Source organism: Psittacula echo (assembly GCF_963264785.1).
Source record: "Psittacula echo genome assembly, chromosome: 9".
In the NCBI taxonomy this organism is placed as follows: Eukaryota; Metazoa; Chordata; class Aves; order Psittaciformes; family Psittacidae; genus Psittacula; species Psittacula echo.
Window position 1 is genome coordinate 12,627,249 of NC_137745.1, and position 14,740 is coordinate 12,641,988.

The following is a 14,740-nucleotide window of genomic DNA, read 5'->3' on the forward strand; positions in this document are numbered from 1 at the left end:
TGGTATACTAGCAAATATGAATTTAATGAATCAGAGGGAAGGTGGAGAATGCTAAAAGCTGTCCTTATCTCTTCCTCCCTGCCACCCCTTACTGTTTAGGGGAAGTTTCCTCACCTGGTGTTTTTAAAAGAAGTTTCTAACACAGAACCAAAAGGACTGCCAGCAATGTCCTGACCTGTATTGAATGCCATTGTCAGAAGACAAATGAAAGTGTTTTGTGATATGACTGTGTTCTAAGGGAGGTTTTGAGGTCTGATATTCTCCCTTAACCCAAAAAGCCTGGAGCTACTGCTCTGCCCCTGTTCTGGAGCTTGTATTTCTGTAAGAAACAACTCCTGGCTTTCAAAAGCCAAAATCTTCTGACCTGATTCCCCTGTCTTGTCTTTCACTTGGTCTGTACTTGGCTACCAGGGACATACTGTCGTCATTTTAGATATAAAAAAAACAATACAAAAGGACCTCACTGGGTAAAAGGCTGAGATGCCGAGCAGGAAAGGAGCACACATTAACACTCAAATTCTTCTCAATTCAGACTCTGATTCCAGTGAGAGCTGGGAGCTTTCCCAGGAGCCATCCCCTGTTTATCCACATGGGTTTGGTGATTATTCATTGGGAACCGCATACTGTCACAGATTCTGTTTTCAAAATCTGGTTGTCCTCCAGCTTATCCACAAAGAAAATAAAAATTGCCACATGCATATCTGGTCTAGTTCTCATGAGGAAAGATGTGATTATAATTCTAGATGGGACTTCAGAACCTGAGGAGTCTTAACATTTGAGAAACATGGTGAAAAACATTGCGTTCTTTTACTCCTTTGGACACTAAGGTGTCTGGGGCCAGTCCTGCCAACTGGAGAGCTGAGAAGACATCCAGGGGTGAAGGGACAGCTGTTGGTGACCGCTCAGCAGAGGCAGAGAGCTGGCAGCTGCTTCTTGCAAACCTGAGTGCTGAGATGGTCAAGCATATCATACATAGATACAAAGAGCAGAGCAAAACAGCCACTTAGTTCTGTAAAACTGCAGTGCACTGTCACAGCAGCTGCCGCTTTCTAGCTCTTATCAGGGAGATGGATGGGGTTTTATAGCATAAGCAGTAGCCAAAGCAAAAGTCCATGACTCAGGTTTTCCCCCCAGCTGTGACCTCTGGGCTGCTATTCACATAAGCACAGCACTAAAATGGACATGGGCATTTACTTTTTGATTACACTGGATTTTCACTTGTAGTTTCATCCAAGCTGCCCTGGGCTGGGGGAGATTGGAGATAGTAAATGTGGAAGTCATTTCTAAAGAACATTTTCCAGTTAAAGAAAATTAAATCCATTTGCAGCAGAAAATAACCAGAGAAGCGAAAGAATCACTAGTAACTTGTAAAATTGTATGTTCATAGTGATCACAACCCCAGAACTCTATTCAATAAAACCAGAAATGCCTTCTTACCAAGGATGAACAATGACTGTAATGTCCAAGTAAGAGGATGCAAATATTCAACAAAGGAAGGATCGAATTTGATTTTTTTTCAAAATCTAGATGAGCTCTGACATATTTTAAAGAAGCTTTGAAGTCTTTTTTGGGCAGTTTCAATTTTAAAGTATTACATGATTCCTCATGTACATCAGAATCAGTAGCAAACCACCATCAGGGCCCATAACTTTATAAGGCACAGACTTCTTTCTCTTCATCTGCTTAGAAAAAAGTTACAGGAGGTACCCAACATGAACATTAGAAGCAGTATTGCCTCTGGTAGTGGCATCTGCTGCCCTCGATGGTGCTGCTCCTTTCTGAGCCAAGCTGCACAACAGGACCAGAGACATCTCCCTGTGCAAGGAAGAGCCCCCGCGTGACAGCAGCTCATGGCACCTCCAGAACTGGTCTAAAACTGTTACGGTGTGAGACCCCTACCTGCATGATTAACTGGCAAATGCTGTCATTCCAAATATCCGGATTACATCAGTTAAACTTCAGATCTCCAATATTCCCAGAACTGCCTAGTTTGGGTCGGCTACAAATATCTTGTCACTGAGAGAAGCATCCACTGAAGTCACCATAGCTCAGTTTATCCCAGCGTCACCACCACTCTATGTTAATATGCTCCTCACTATTACGGTGCCATTAGGATTTATTTCTTTAATGCACTTATGTCTTATTTAATTTTTCCATCAGCTGAAAGTGATTTGAGAAGGAATGTTTGTTCTGGATCTGCTTGTTCTGCCGCCAGCATGCTCTTCTCAGCTCTCATTCATGTCTCAGCTACCAGAGAGAGTACCTAACTCAACAGGGTCAAGTGCTTTCTGGCCAACAGTCCTGTTTCCCTTCCTCCAAAATACAACCACAGAACAGATAACAGCATGCCAAATTAAAAACACTATTTGATGTGTTCTGCTTATAACACATACATACTTACAGCATTATACTCTGAACTAAAATACTGTAATTTCATTATTTAATATGCTGATTAGATTTTGAAGTAAAAACATTGGAAAATGGCATTCCTGACACCACTATGCACATGACTATTTTGAAACTTTGTTTAAAAGCTGTATTTAGTTTTATTATTTTATATAGTGGTATCTTTAGTAGGCTTTGACTAGCTTGAGGCCTCCCTACTTTCTAGTTGAAAAAGATACAATCATTAGAGCATGAGGTTTGTGGTGTCACCTCGGATTTCAACAGGTCTGCTTTTTAAATCCTTGTTCAGATTCGTCACATGCCTTGCTAGTGAATGCTTTGTATTTAATTCAAAGCTTGTTGGACACGTGCACTAATCTGCTTAACCTTCACTGTCAGCTACTGCAAAGGTGTACTTTATCTGCCAATACTGATGTGCACAACAAGCCAAGAGAAGTACAGGCATGTGAAATCACCACCATGAGCACTGGCTGGGGAAAATCAGTTCATGCAGCGTGTTACCACCGAAACAACATACTTCGAATGGAAGGAGAGGCAGCCACTGTACTTAACAGCACAGGCCTGAACTGCACGTTTTACACATACACAAACAGGAACTCTCAAAAAATGCTTTTTACAGCAGCAGTAATAGATTGGTTTGGAGATAAAAAAACTGTTTCCTGGAGCTTATTTTTTTCAATAAAGTGATAACTAGAAAGGTCTTACCAAGAAAATCCTTCCAGTACCTAAAGGGTACAAGAAATCTGGAGAGGGACTTCGTACAAGGGCATGTAGGGACAGGACAAGGGGGAAAGGCTTTAACCTGACAGAGGGGAGATTTGGATTAGGCATTAGGCATCTTCCCTGCGGGGATGCTGAGGCACTGGTACAAGTTGCCCAGAGAAGCTGTGGCTGCCCCATTCCTGGCAGTGTTCAAGGCCAGGTTGGACAGGGCTTGGAGGAACCTGCTCTAGGGGAAGGTGTCTCTGCCTGTGGCAGGGGGTTGGGACTGGATAAGCTTTGAGGTCCCTTGCAACACAAACCATTCTGTGATGAGAACTTAGACTGAATCCATGTTTAAAGACCTGACACAACAGATTTTCAGACACTGGACACTGTTGAGTTACTCTTGCATGAATAACTTCAGGTTAAAAAGATATGAATTGTGGTGAACAATTCACATGATGCACAATGAAGGACAAAGCTAAAATAAGGACAGTACATTAATTTAATCAAATTTACTGTTATTGTTTGGTGCTTAGCTGGATTAAGTCTAAGCTGTTATCTGGAACTGATTTGATTAACTCGGATGAATTTTGGCAAAGTTTGTATGTATTTAGCTTGAAACTTATAAGCCAACATCTTCCTGAGCCGTACTTAATTCCACTCACATGAAATCTGAGCCTTGAGACAGCTCTGGCACCCTGCCTCCCATCAGGATGATGCTCTGAGCAGTCCTTTGAGACCTAGCTGCAGCCATCAGTGTATCCTCCGTCTTTAGCATTTCTCATGCCATTCAAACAAATATTGCAGAGTAGAATTGAAAGATACCCGAAACTTTTCTTTTCAGCTCATTGCATACATTGTTACAGTCATTCACTTGAGATGAGAGTTTTCTCATGTAAATCCCAAGTAGGAGAGAGTTGCAAACCCTACATAACTTATCTACAGCAGGTCAGGATTTTTGTGAGAGAGAAGAATGTGATAATAATGATTGTTTTCAGATATTTTTCTGTAAAGGATGAAGACATTAAATAATACATAAACTGTACATGACATGACCATAACGTATACCCTGATCTGTTTTCAGGAACATCTTCAGACACTGGTTTGCAGAAGATTCTGGAACACAGAGGAGCAGCTGAAAGTCTTCAAGACTATTTCTTGTCTTTTCTAAACTCAGAAAACAATCTTTTCACCTTCTGGATGTCCAAGCCTTTCACCTTAAGCTTTACATTTGCTGCCTGAAAACCAGTTACCCTCTTAATCTATTGCTGGTTTAAGGGGCTGGCGAGCTGAACTGACTCACTGACCAGCATGGCAAAAGTTAGAGTTGCTTTAACTGTTTGCCAGTTGGTGCTAGAATTGCTAATGAATTCGTTAACTGAGTCTTCCATGCAGAGTAACGAATGTCCACAGCTTTGTGTATGTGAAATCAGGCCATGGTTTACACCACAGTCTACGTACAGGGAAGCCACAACAGTTGACTGCAATGACCTTCGCTTAACAAAAATCCCCAGCAATCTTTCCAGTGACACTCAAGTCCTTCTGTTACAAAGCAACAACATTGCAAAGACCACAGATGAACTCCAACAGCTGTTTAATTTAACAGAACTGGATTTTTCACAAAATAACTTCACAAGTATCAGAGATGTGGGGCTCTCGAATCTCAGTCAACTTACTACTTTGCACCTGGAGGAAAACCAGATAACAGAGATGACTGACTACTGCTTGCAAGACCTTTGCAATCTTCAGGAGCTATATATAAATCACAACCAGATCAGCAGCATTTCTGCAAATGCATTCGCTGGCCTGAAGAACCTTTTGAGATTACATCTCAACTCCAACAAATTAAAGGTTATTGACAGCCGTTGGTTTGATTCTACTCCTAACCTTGAGATTCTCATGATTGGAGAAAATCCAGTGATTGGAATACTAGATATGAATTTCAAACCACTCTCAAATTTAAGGAGTTTAGTTTTGGCAGGTATGTATCTCACAGACATTCCTGGCAATGCCTTGGTAGGCTTGGATAGTCTTGAAAGTCTTTCCTTCTATGACAACAAATTGGTAAAAGTTCCTCAGCTTGCACTTGAGAAAGTCCCAAATTTAAAATTCCTGGATCTCAACAAAAATCCAATTCATAAAATTCAGGAAGGTGATTTTAAAAACATGCTCAGATTGAAAGAGCTTGGAATCAATAACATGGGAGAGCTCGTTTCTGTTGATAGGTACGCACTTGACAACTTGCCTGAACTGACAAAGCTTGAAGCCACTAACAATCCAAAGCTGTCTTACATACATCGTTTGGCATTTCGCAACGTTCCTGCCCTGGAGAGCTTGATGCTGAACAACAATGCCTTGAATGCAGTCTACCAAAAGACAGTGGAATCCCTTCCAAACCTGCGTGAGATCAGTATCCACAGTAACCCACTCAGGTGTGACTGTGTCATTCACTGGATCAACTCAAACAAAACCAATATCCGTTTCATGGAACCTCTGTCCATGTTTTGCGCTATGCCCCCAGAATACAGAGGGCAGCAGGTGAAAGAAGTGTTAATACAGGATTCAAATGAACAATGTCTTCCAATGATCTCTCACGAGACCTTTCCAAATCACTTAAACTTGGACATTGGCATGACAGTGTTTTTAGACTGTCGGGCCATGGCAGAACCTGAGCCAGAAATTTACTGGGTCACTCCTCTCGGCAATAAAGTAACTGTCGAAAGTCTGTCTGACAAATACAAGCTGAGCAGTGAAGGCACCTTGGAAATCTCTAATGTCCAGGTTGAAGACTCCGGGAGATACACCTGCGTTGCTCAAAACGTAGAAGGGGCTGACACGAGGGTCGCTACTATCCGGGTGAACGGAACACTTCTGGATGGTACCCAGGTTCTGAAAATCTTTGTCAAGCAAGCGGAATCACATTCCATCTTAGTTTCTTGGAAAGTTAATTCCAACGTCATGACTTCCAATCTAAAATGGTCATCGGCCACTATGAAGATTGACAACCCTCACATCACATACACTGCTAGGGTCCCAGTTGATGTACATGAATATAACCTCACACATTTACAACCATCTACAGATTATGAAGTGTGTCTAACTGTGTCAAACATCCATCAGCAAACACAGAAGTCCTGTGTTAATGTTACAACAAAAAACGCAGCTTTTGCGCTAGATATTTCAGATCAAGAGACCAGCACTGCCCTTGCAGCAGTAATGGGGTCCATGTTTGCTGTCATCAGCCTCGCCTCCATTTCTGTTTATATTGCAAAACGATTTAAGAGAAAAAACTACCACCACTCATTGAAAAAATATATGCAAAAGACCTCTTCAATCCCCTTGAATGAGCTCTACCCTCCACTTATTAATCTCTGGGAAGGCGACAGTGAAAAAGACAAGGATGGTTCTGCAGAGACCAAGCCAACCCAAGTCGACACATCCAGAAGCTATTACATGTGGTAACTCAGAGGATATTTTGCTTCTGGTAGTAAGGAGCACAAAGACTTTTTTGCTTTATTCTGCAAAAACGAGAAGTTGAAGACTTTTGTATTTTTGACTTTGCTAGTTCGTGGCAGAGCAGTGAGGACAGGTGGATATTTCAAGATTTTTTAGTATAGCGTATCGCAATTGTTTGACACAAATGGCAGCTTCACCTGGCTTCCAATCCTGGTTTCCTTCCGTTTTCCTCCTTTTTTTTTTTTTAGTTATTGTGCTAAACTTAATGCTGGTCTAACTACAGTGCTGAATACAATTAATGAGAGGCTGGGGTTACCCTGTGATCCAAAAGTAGCACAACCCCATTCCTCCAAAGCCATCAGTAGAGTACAGTATCTTGCAACGCTAACATACAGTTTGGAAACTGCATTGAACTAGGTTTGTAACACTGGTCTAAGGACTCGTACACTGAGAAAATGAGACCTTGAATGATGTTAGTTGACTGTACTGTAATGTTGTATCAACTGATTTGAATGTTTTTGACTTTGAACAATGGGTTTTTCTTTTTTTATTCTTATTTTTGTAGTAGTTGAGAAAAGCTTAGGTCAAGCTAACAGGCAATAGGAATATGTACATCCAATTTTTTAATGTAACACTAAATGTTAATTGTTCTCTTATTCTTTTTATTCTATTCAGTAGACACTTTTGCAGAATACTAGAGTTTTGTTGTGTTTACATCACCAACACATGGTGTTGAATGAAGGCAGAGCTATAATAAATTTAGTTTTGTTCTGGTTTTTTATTTTAGAGGTCACAACAATGTACTGGGTTTAGCTGTCACTGGTTTGACTGGTGATCATGTTTTGACATCAAATATATCCAAAATGTTATCTAAAAATATTGTGGGTTTTTTTCTTGATGGAATTACGTTTCAACAAAGTTCCAATTGGTTTTTGTATGCATTTATTTTAATGGCAGTGTTTTCTCTACACTAGATGCAAAATGCTGAAATTAGTTTAATCAGACATATGTATCTGTATGGCTTTTGGGCTCTAAATCACATGCAGAATCAAAACTGTTCGGCATAAGGTACACATCAAAAATAATTCCAGAAGTGTGTAACAAAACATCTTCCTTTTTGTACACTTTCCTGTTTATATTCTGCGCTAAGATAAAACTGAAGCTGACATTTAGCTGTCATTACAATCAGTGAGGACAAGGGAAACAACTCAGTGCTACCAAACTGAAATAAAACAGTTGAATCCTGGAATATACTTTAAAAAAGAAAAAGTGAATTGGATTAATACTCCTTCAAAAGTAGAAATCAAGAGGTTAAAACTAACAAAAAGTACTACCTTTTGCTCCACTACTGAACTGTATTTTTTACAGGCTTAAAATTAACCAGTACTCTAGATATTTTATGGAATTAATATGGTCTGAGTGCAGAACTCAGAAAGTGGTGGTGTTTCTATGTGTGCACTGGGTATAATATAAAGGCATAATTTACAGCTGAACCTACAGAAGCTTTGTACGTTGTCTTTTCTGAACCCATGAAGTCCTCCAGAGACTGCACACGAGTCACAGGCAGGCTTAGCAAGCACAGATATTTCTATGCTCTATGACCACTGTCAGTGGCAACTTTTTAAATGTTTTTACATCCCATATACCTTCTTGGTAAGTAAAAGTTAATTGTTAAAGTAGTGGATGTGCTTTGGGATTGTTTGAAGTTTTTATCTCGCTGGCTTCTCAAATATATCAAAGTTCCCCCCCCTAAACTTACAGATAGCTTCAAACTTCTTTTTCCCCTTCAGATAACTGTCTAAAAGTGAAAAAGTTATCAGCATAGTTTCACTAATAAGCTGCTTTGGTGCAAAAACTTCAGTACATCTCTTGGATACATGCCTTGTTGATCTTGCATTTCAATATAAAGCTAAATGAAGCTATTAATTATGCATTTAAATCAAGTACTTTATGCTGCTACACACAATCTTTTATATATTCATGAGATCAAATACATTTTTAATCATATGACAATTAGATGTCGGGATTAGGCAAGTGTCTTGATCATGGAGAAGTACCATAGTGGAAGCATTTATTTGTCACCTTCTCCTGTATTTGTTTTTAATGTTAATGGGAAATTTCCTCCTCTTCTCCAGAAGAGCTTCAGAGCAATAATTATACTCTTGTCTATATGCTATCTAACCTTAAAACTGCCTTTATTATTATAGTAGGCATGCTGAATTAAAACTGAGATCTCCTTTGCAGTGAAGATACACTTTACTTTTTCCAGAGTAAAGGACACTGAGAAGGAGAACAAAGCAGCACTCCTGAGTTTGATCAGCAATCACCAACAGCAGCTGGGGGGTATGGGAAGGAAAGCAATGTTTAACATGTTCCTTTCCACTGGGGAAATAACAGGCCTTTTGTTCCCTGCAGACCTGTTTGGAGGCTTTATGTCATTTGTTATCTGTTTAGAGCAATGCTGTTGAAGAACAGCAGGAGGAAATGGCCTGCCATGCACTTCTCCAGGATGTGCTGATGTGCAGTATTTCAGGGTAGCTGATGTTGCTGGGATTCCAGGAGAGGGATGCAGGTTACCTGAACAGCACCTAGGTAACACAGTGTATTCTGCTCCCACAGCCACCAGTGAGAAGTATTTTCAGCCCTGTCATCTGACCCCTGAGAATACTGTAGAGATCCCCTGGAAATTAAAGTTTTGCTAATAAAAGAAGTGGGCCAGAGATGAATCACATGTGGCATATAATCTTAGTAAATAACCTTCAACCTTGGGCTGCCCATTTTGTGCTTGCAGTTCATTGTAAGCAAAAATAAAACTACTCTAATTGCCTTCAAGATGTATTTGCATCTACTACTCACTGAAGACAAAAGAACATCCCCAGTTTGCTGAGAATCAGAGATTGAGATTGACCACTTTAAAAACAGTAGGGGAAAACCCACTGTTATCTTTCATTTGACTAACAGTTTAGAAATGCTGTGTAAGAGTAGATATTTCATACCCAACTAAACTTCTGCAGTGTTACTTCCACTTGGTTGCCCAATAATAAAATATTTCAGTCCCCTGAAGAGTAAATAGCTCACTCAAATGTAGTATGCAGTATTCCAGCTAAATTCACTTTTCATTTCCTCACCGAAGTCATAATATCCTATTGGATTGAGAGAGGATATTTTCACCCGTGAACCAAGATTCATATTAGTCACGGTCTTGGAATAAAGTGCCCGAATACACTGATGCTTTCATAGACCTATGGTCTGCCCTCCAGCCCTGCCTCCTGAATACATGCTCATTTAGCTACTAAAAGAAGGTTATGAAGAGAAAAGGCCAACAGTTTGGACCACTGGTTTCACAAATGGGTTAAAACTGGAAACAGGTCAGCAAAACAGATCCAGTGAGAAGGGCATAAACTTGCCCTATTGCCACAGACCAGGTGGCATCTAAGTGATAAAAAGAGCATCTTTTTGTCCAAATTAGGTAAATCCATTTGCTTTGTGCTGGCAGCTTTGAAAACAAGACTGAGGACAAACCACTGCAATGAAACTCCTGAAATTAAGTGGGATAAGCAGCTGGGACTACTTCTGCAATACTGCCAATGCACCCTGTATGGAAACAGGGTTCACTTGGAGCATATCTTCTAAACACCTCTCCATCCTGGAAAGCATCATGATGGACACGTGCACAGAGGGCAAATCATGGTGGAAAAGCACACAGGCACCTGGGACCAGTGCTGGAAGGAGCCCTTTCACAACCCACCCAACACACCAGGAGTAGCTGTTTGTTACACTGTGACCCTGTTGCCACCACTGAATTGAATGCCATGAATTTCTGCTGCAACTGGAATTTGCCTTCCCATGCTCACCGTGCTGAGAGCACAACTGCTGCAGCCCCAGCAGCTATAGAAAGCACAAAGCTGAAGGGCAGGTGAACGTGCTACCATTGAACTTTGTTCAGGAAGACCCAGAGTGCCTGAGCTGGAGATATCAAATGCTGTTAACACAGAGACCTCCTTAAAATACCGGCAAAAGAAGATACTACCTACTGCTGCCAACCCCCCTAGGTAACATTTCTGTGCAGTGTCATACAGAAGGGAATGTTTTCTGTTTCCCCTGAACCATCCACCTTTTAATCTTCTCCTCTTCTGCTCGTTCCAACTATTGCAATTTCTTATAGTTGAGAGCTTTTATCCACCCTCTCTCGCATACATCTGCTCTTCAGTCAGCCTTCCCCTGGTCTCACCCTGCCCCATACCCTTCTCCTGTTCAAGGGCAAATCCTCTGCAGCCTTGGTCATCGTGAGATCTCAAGAGATTACACTAAAGGCCTTAATTTGTATTTAACTTCACAGCTACCTGTTTCCTCTACCAACCTTTTCCCCTTCACCTGATTCTTACCCTGTTTTTCTTTCAGCCATTTCCCTTTGGAGACCTCAGCTGCTGTTGGCTGTCAGTAAGAGTCAGATCAGGGATGCGATTCAGCAGGCAGTGGGTCCCTGCTGCCTCCCCACTCACTGCTGCAGCACAGTGCTTCCACTTACTAAAGCCCCTGAATGTCATCCCGTGTCTCTGCTTCAGTTATCTATCCGCCCTTATTCCTGAGCACATGATGACCCTGTTTTCTACTGGTATGAAAACAACAGAAGACTAAGTTTTCTTTTAAGTAAGGTAAAGGTTTACCCTATGATTTGTACTATTGTATATTTATGTCAAGTAGACCAAAGGAATGCTGAGTCATAATAAAAGCATCATAACAACAGGTTTTGAAATACATGAAAATAAATACTTTGGAAAATCTGGAATTGATCAGTAAGTGAAGTTTTCAAAAGCAACTACATAACTTAAGAGCTTCATTAACTTGAGTGGTACGTTAGGTTCAAAATCAGGTAAATGAGATTTTTCTCAGGTGCGTCAGGAAGTGTTCACTTTCCTTAAACACTGAGCAGCTCTAAAAGCCTTTCTGGGGATTTTTTTTCCTTCCAAAAACCACTCAAAAGCACACGTTTTATCTCAGTGATGGGGATGGGGGGGAGGGGGATGTAAATCCTGTTCTGATTTGCAGTGATCTAAACAAGGCCTGCATCTTTAAAAACTGCAGTTCCAGGTTACTGCTCACAGCTGGAGTGAAAATTCTTTAACAGCAGCATTTCCTACTGTGGTCTATTCTGGACTTAATTCCAAGCAAGAATTAATGTATCAGAAAAGATCAGGGTGGGGAACAAAGAAGAAACATCACTGAAGCTTTGATGGCTTTCAGTTTTGAATGAGGTGATTTAATGTGCACAACCCCAAAGACTGCAGTGTGTTTAAGGACTATGTGCAACCTAATAATGCAGTCATTTACAAACCCATTGCTCTAAAACATGACCAGGAATAAGTGTTCATAGCTAAAGTTTTTGGTTTCAGGTATGAAATTATCCTTTTATCCTTCATATTCCATTTGGAGAGCTCTCTATAATAATAATAATGATAAAAATAAAAAAAACGATTCTACATTGTATACTCAATTACACATTTGTCTTTCACTGCAAATCAAAGCACACCCAGAGAATACAGATGTATAGCCAGCTGCTGCAGCCTGGAATGAGTGCTTTCAGTCAGGCCAGGAAGAAATCACCCCAATCCACATATCTGAGGTTTAAACTGTGACACATCATTCACATAGCAGTGGGGCTGCTATGCCATGCACCTCTGAAGTCACAGTCCTTAACCAGTAACAGATGACGGATGCCTGTTACACATGGTACCCTATTTCTGTCAAAAAGGTACAGCAGTTTTTGTTGGGGTGGCTCTTAGAGATCTGTGCTGTGCCCAGATACTAAAAATCTCAGCTGCTTAAAATTAATCAGTCATGCAAAGCAGTGCCTCAACTCCGAGCATTCCCACGGGAGGAAAGAGACCTTCCTCCTAACAGAGCAACACAACATCCTCAGCCATAGTCTTTGTTGTATCACCAAAACAGAAGAATTACCTAATTTCCTCTGAATTTGATCAGGAGCACACTAATAACAGTCCCCTGTGAGTAGGGCACACACGCTAACAGCGAAGGCTGCACAGCACCTCTCTCCATACAACACAATGTCTTACTCAGGAGGCTCTCTATGTCCTCAGTGTGCCATGCCCCTGGCCTTCAACAAACATGGATGTACCTGCTGCATCCATGCGCTGGCACAGTCCTTACCTGACATTTTCCAGAGGAAGAGCTCTGGGGAGCTCCAACTCACTTCGGGAGTCAACCACTTAATATTTTGTTCTCTCCTTGCTGTTCTGCAGAGCTCTCCAGTGCCTCATTTGCAGCAAACCATCCCTCAAGGGGATGGTGCTCTTCAGTGTATGCTGCCTATTAAAACACTCCGCAAAAACATGCAACTGAATTCAACTATAAAATACTGCTGCAGGAAAAGGAGAACTATACAAGTAGATTAAGGCCAAGAGGTTTGGGTGCCTAATCTAATTTCTCTGAATCCTGAGCTTTCCAGACTATTTTATGTTCAAACAGCTGCCATAGCACCTCTATGTAGCCAATGAAGAGGACATAATTCACACTGTTCATAAACAAAGGCCAAGTTTTTCTGAGTTGCCTCACACCCCAGAAGCGCTCCTGTTGGTGGGAGGTCAGGACCCGTTTCTAGAGAGCATCATTCACCCTCCTGAAACTTGGCAATGTCCTGGTCCTGCGTTTTCCAGCCTCACTCCCTGCACACCTTCAGCTCTGAGACACGAAGCAGAGGCCCAGCTGACAACAGCAGCCCCCTTCTCCATGCAGGCTTGATTTATACCTTGAGCAGGTTTACTGGGAATGAACCCATCTGAAAAGTTGTGATGCAGTGCTGTAATGGGATGGTCCCATGCAACATGCATGTGACAGAGAGCAGTGGAGAGACAATGCTTACACAGACTGCCATTAGCATTTCCCCCCAGTGCAACTTTGGTAATTTAATAACTCTTGTTTGATTTCTCTGTACTACATGGCTTATATGTATTACACACACAACAGCTTATCAAAAATTGCAAAGCAGACTTTCCATCTCCATTGGTGCTGACAGGAACCAGCAGAACTGACACATCAACCCTTCTACGAAAGCTGTGGCAGTACCTGCTCACACCAGACGAGCACTGAGTAGAGATGGGGCGCTAGGCAGCTGGTCTCACAGACAGAAATGGCAGAAAACCAGCACCACGAAGCAATGCCAAGTTCTGGACTTCACAAGTTTGCTTTAGGGAGTGTTTTACATACCCTCCCATCCCGGCCACAGTCCACTCCTGTCCTCACAGAGCTTTTCCTGTTCTCTTCGTAACACTCCCAAGTCACAGTCACCTCACCCAGAGCTAAGTCCACTCTGCTCACCCACCCCACTGCTTTTCACCCAAGTCCTCTCAGACAGCCATTCACAGTTTCCCCTTCTCTGTCCTCCCTCCTGTGCTCTGTGTCCTCTCTCTCTAGGATGACTGGTGTAACAGAAATATTTCTCTTGTTTAAATGAGGGTGAGATGGGAATACTGCTAACGTTACCTTGTTGAGTAGCTAGCCAGAAGGATGTGGCTCCTGCACCACCACTATTCAGTTACCAAGCCTGGGAATAATCTGAAGATTAAGGTCATAAAATGTGGATTCAACATTTAACATTCCATAAATGGAATAACAAAATGCTCCTGATTTCTAGGAAGATAATGTCTCTGCAAGAAATCTTCCCTGATTTCTAGAAAAATATACTAGATATTTCTGGTAGGGTTTGTTAAGGGAAAGAACAAACTTCTCTTCAAGGAGCTGGTGCTAAACCAAAACAGTATCTACAGCAATACCTTAGTACATCATAGCCATTTGTGACACACAGAGTAACCCTGTGTTGTAACTACTTTATAAAGCCCTTTAGGTCCTATGAGGATATCTCTGCCTGTGTAGGCAAGAATCCACTCTGACAGAAATCAGCAGAAATTAAAGAACACACAGCAGTGGCAGCAGAGATGTCTTCTACCACTCTGCCACTGGCAGGAAAATCAAAAAGCGAGTGGGGGAACATTTCTACTTGCACTCTGCCTTAGCGGTTTGTATCTCCCCAGAACGGATTACATACATACAGCAGGTTATCATCAATTTTGCTGCTTCTCTTCCTTTACTGAAACAAAAATGTGGTTGTTTTGACATGGCTTTGTAGAAAAAGGCATTAATAAATCTATTACTGACA

At 41.5% G+C, this 14,740-nt stretch overlaps 1 protein-coding gene across 1 annotated transcript; it reads left to right on the plus strand.

The window, feature by feature from the left end:
- Positions 1 to 4,422: 4,422 nt before the first annotated feature.
- LRRN1 (leucine rich repeat neuronal 1) lies at positions 4,423 to 6,573 on the plus strand (the record flags this gene model as incomplete). Its single annotated transcript, XM_080625773.1, has 1 exon — positions 4,423 to 6,573. One exon carries the CDS (start codon positions 4,423 to 4,425, stop codon positions 6,571 to 6,573), a length of 2,151 nt encoding a protein of 716 aa, XP_080481899.1.
- Positions 6,574 to 14,740: the final 8,167 nt, after the last annotated feature.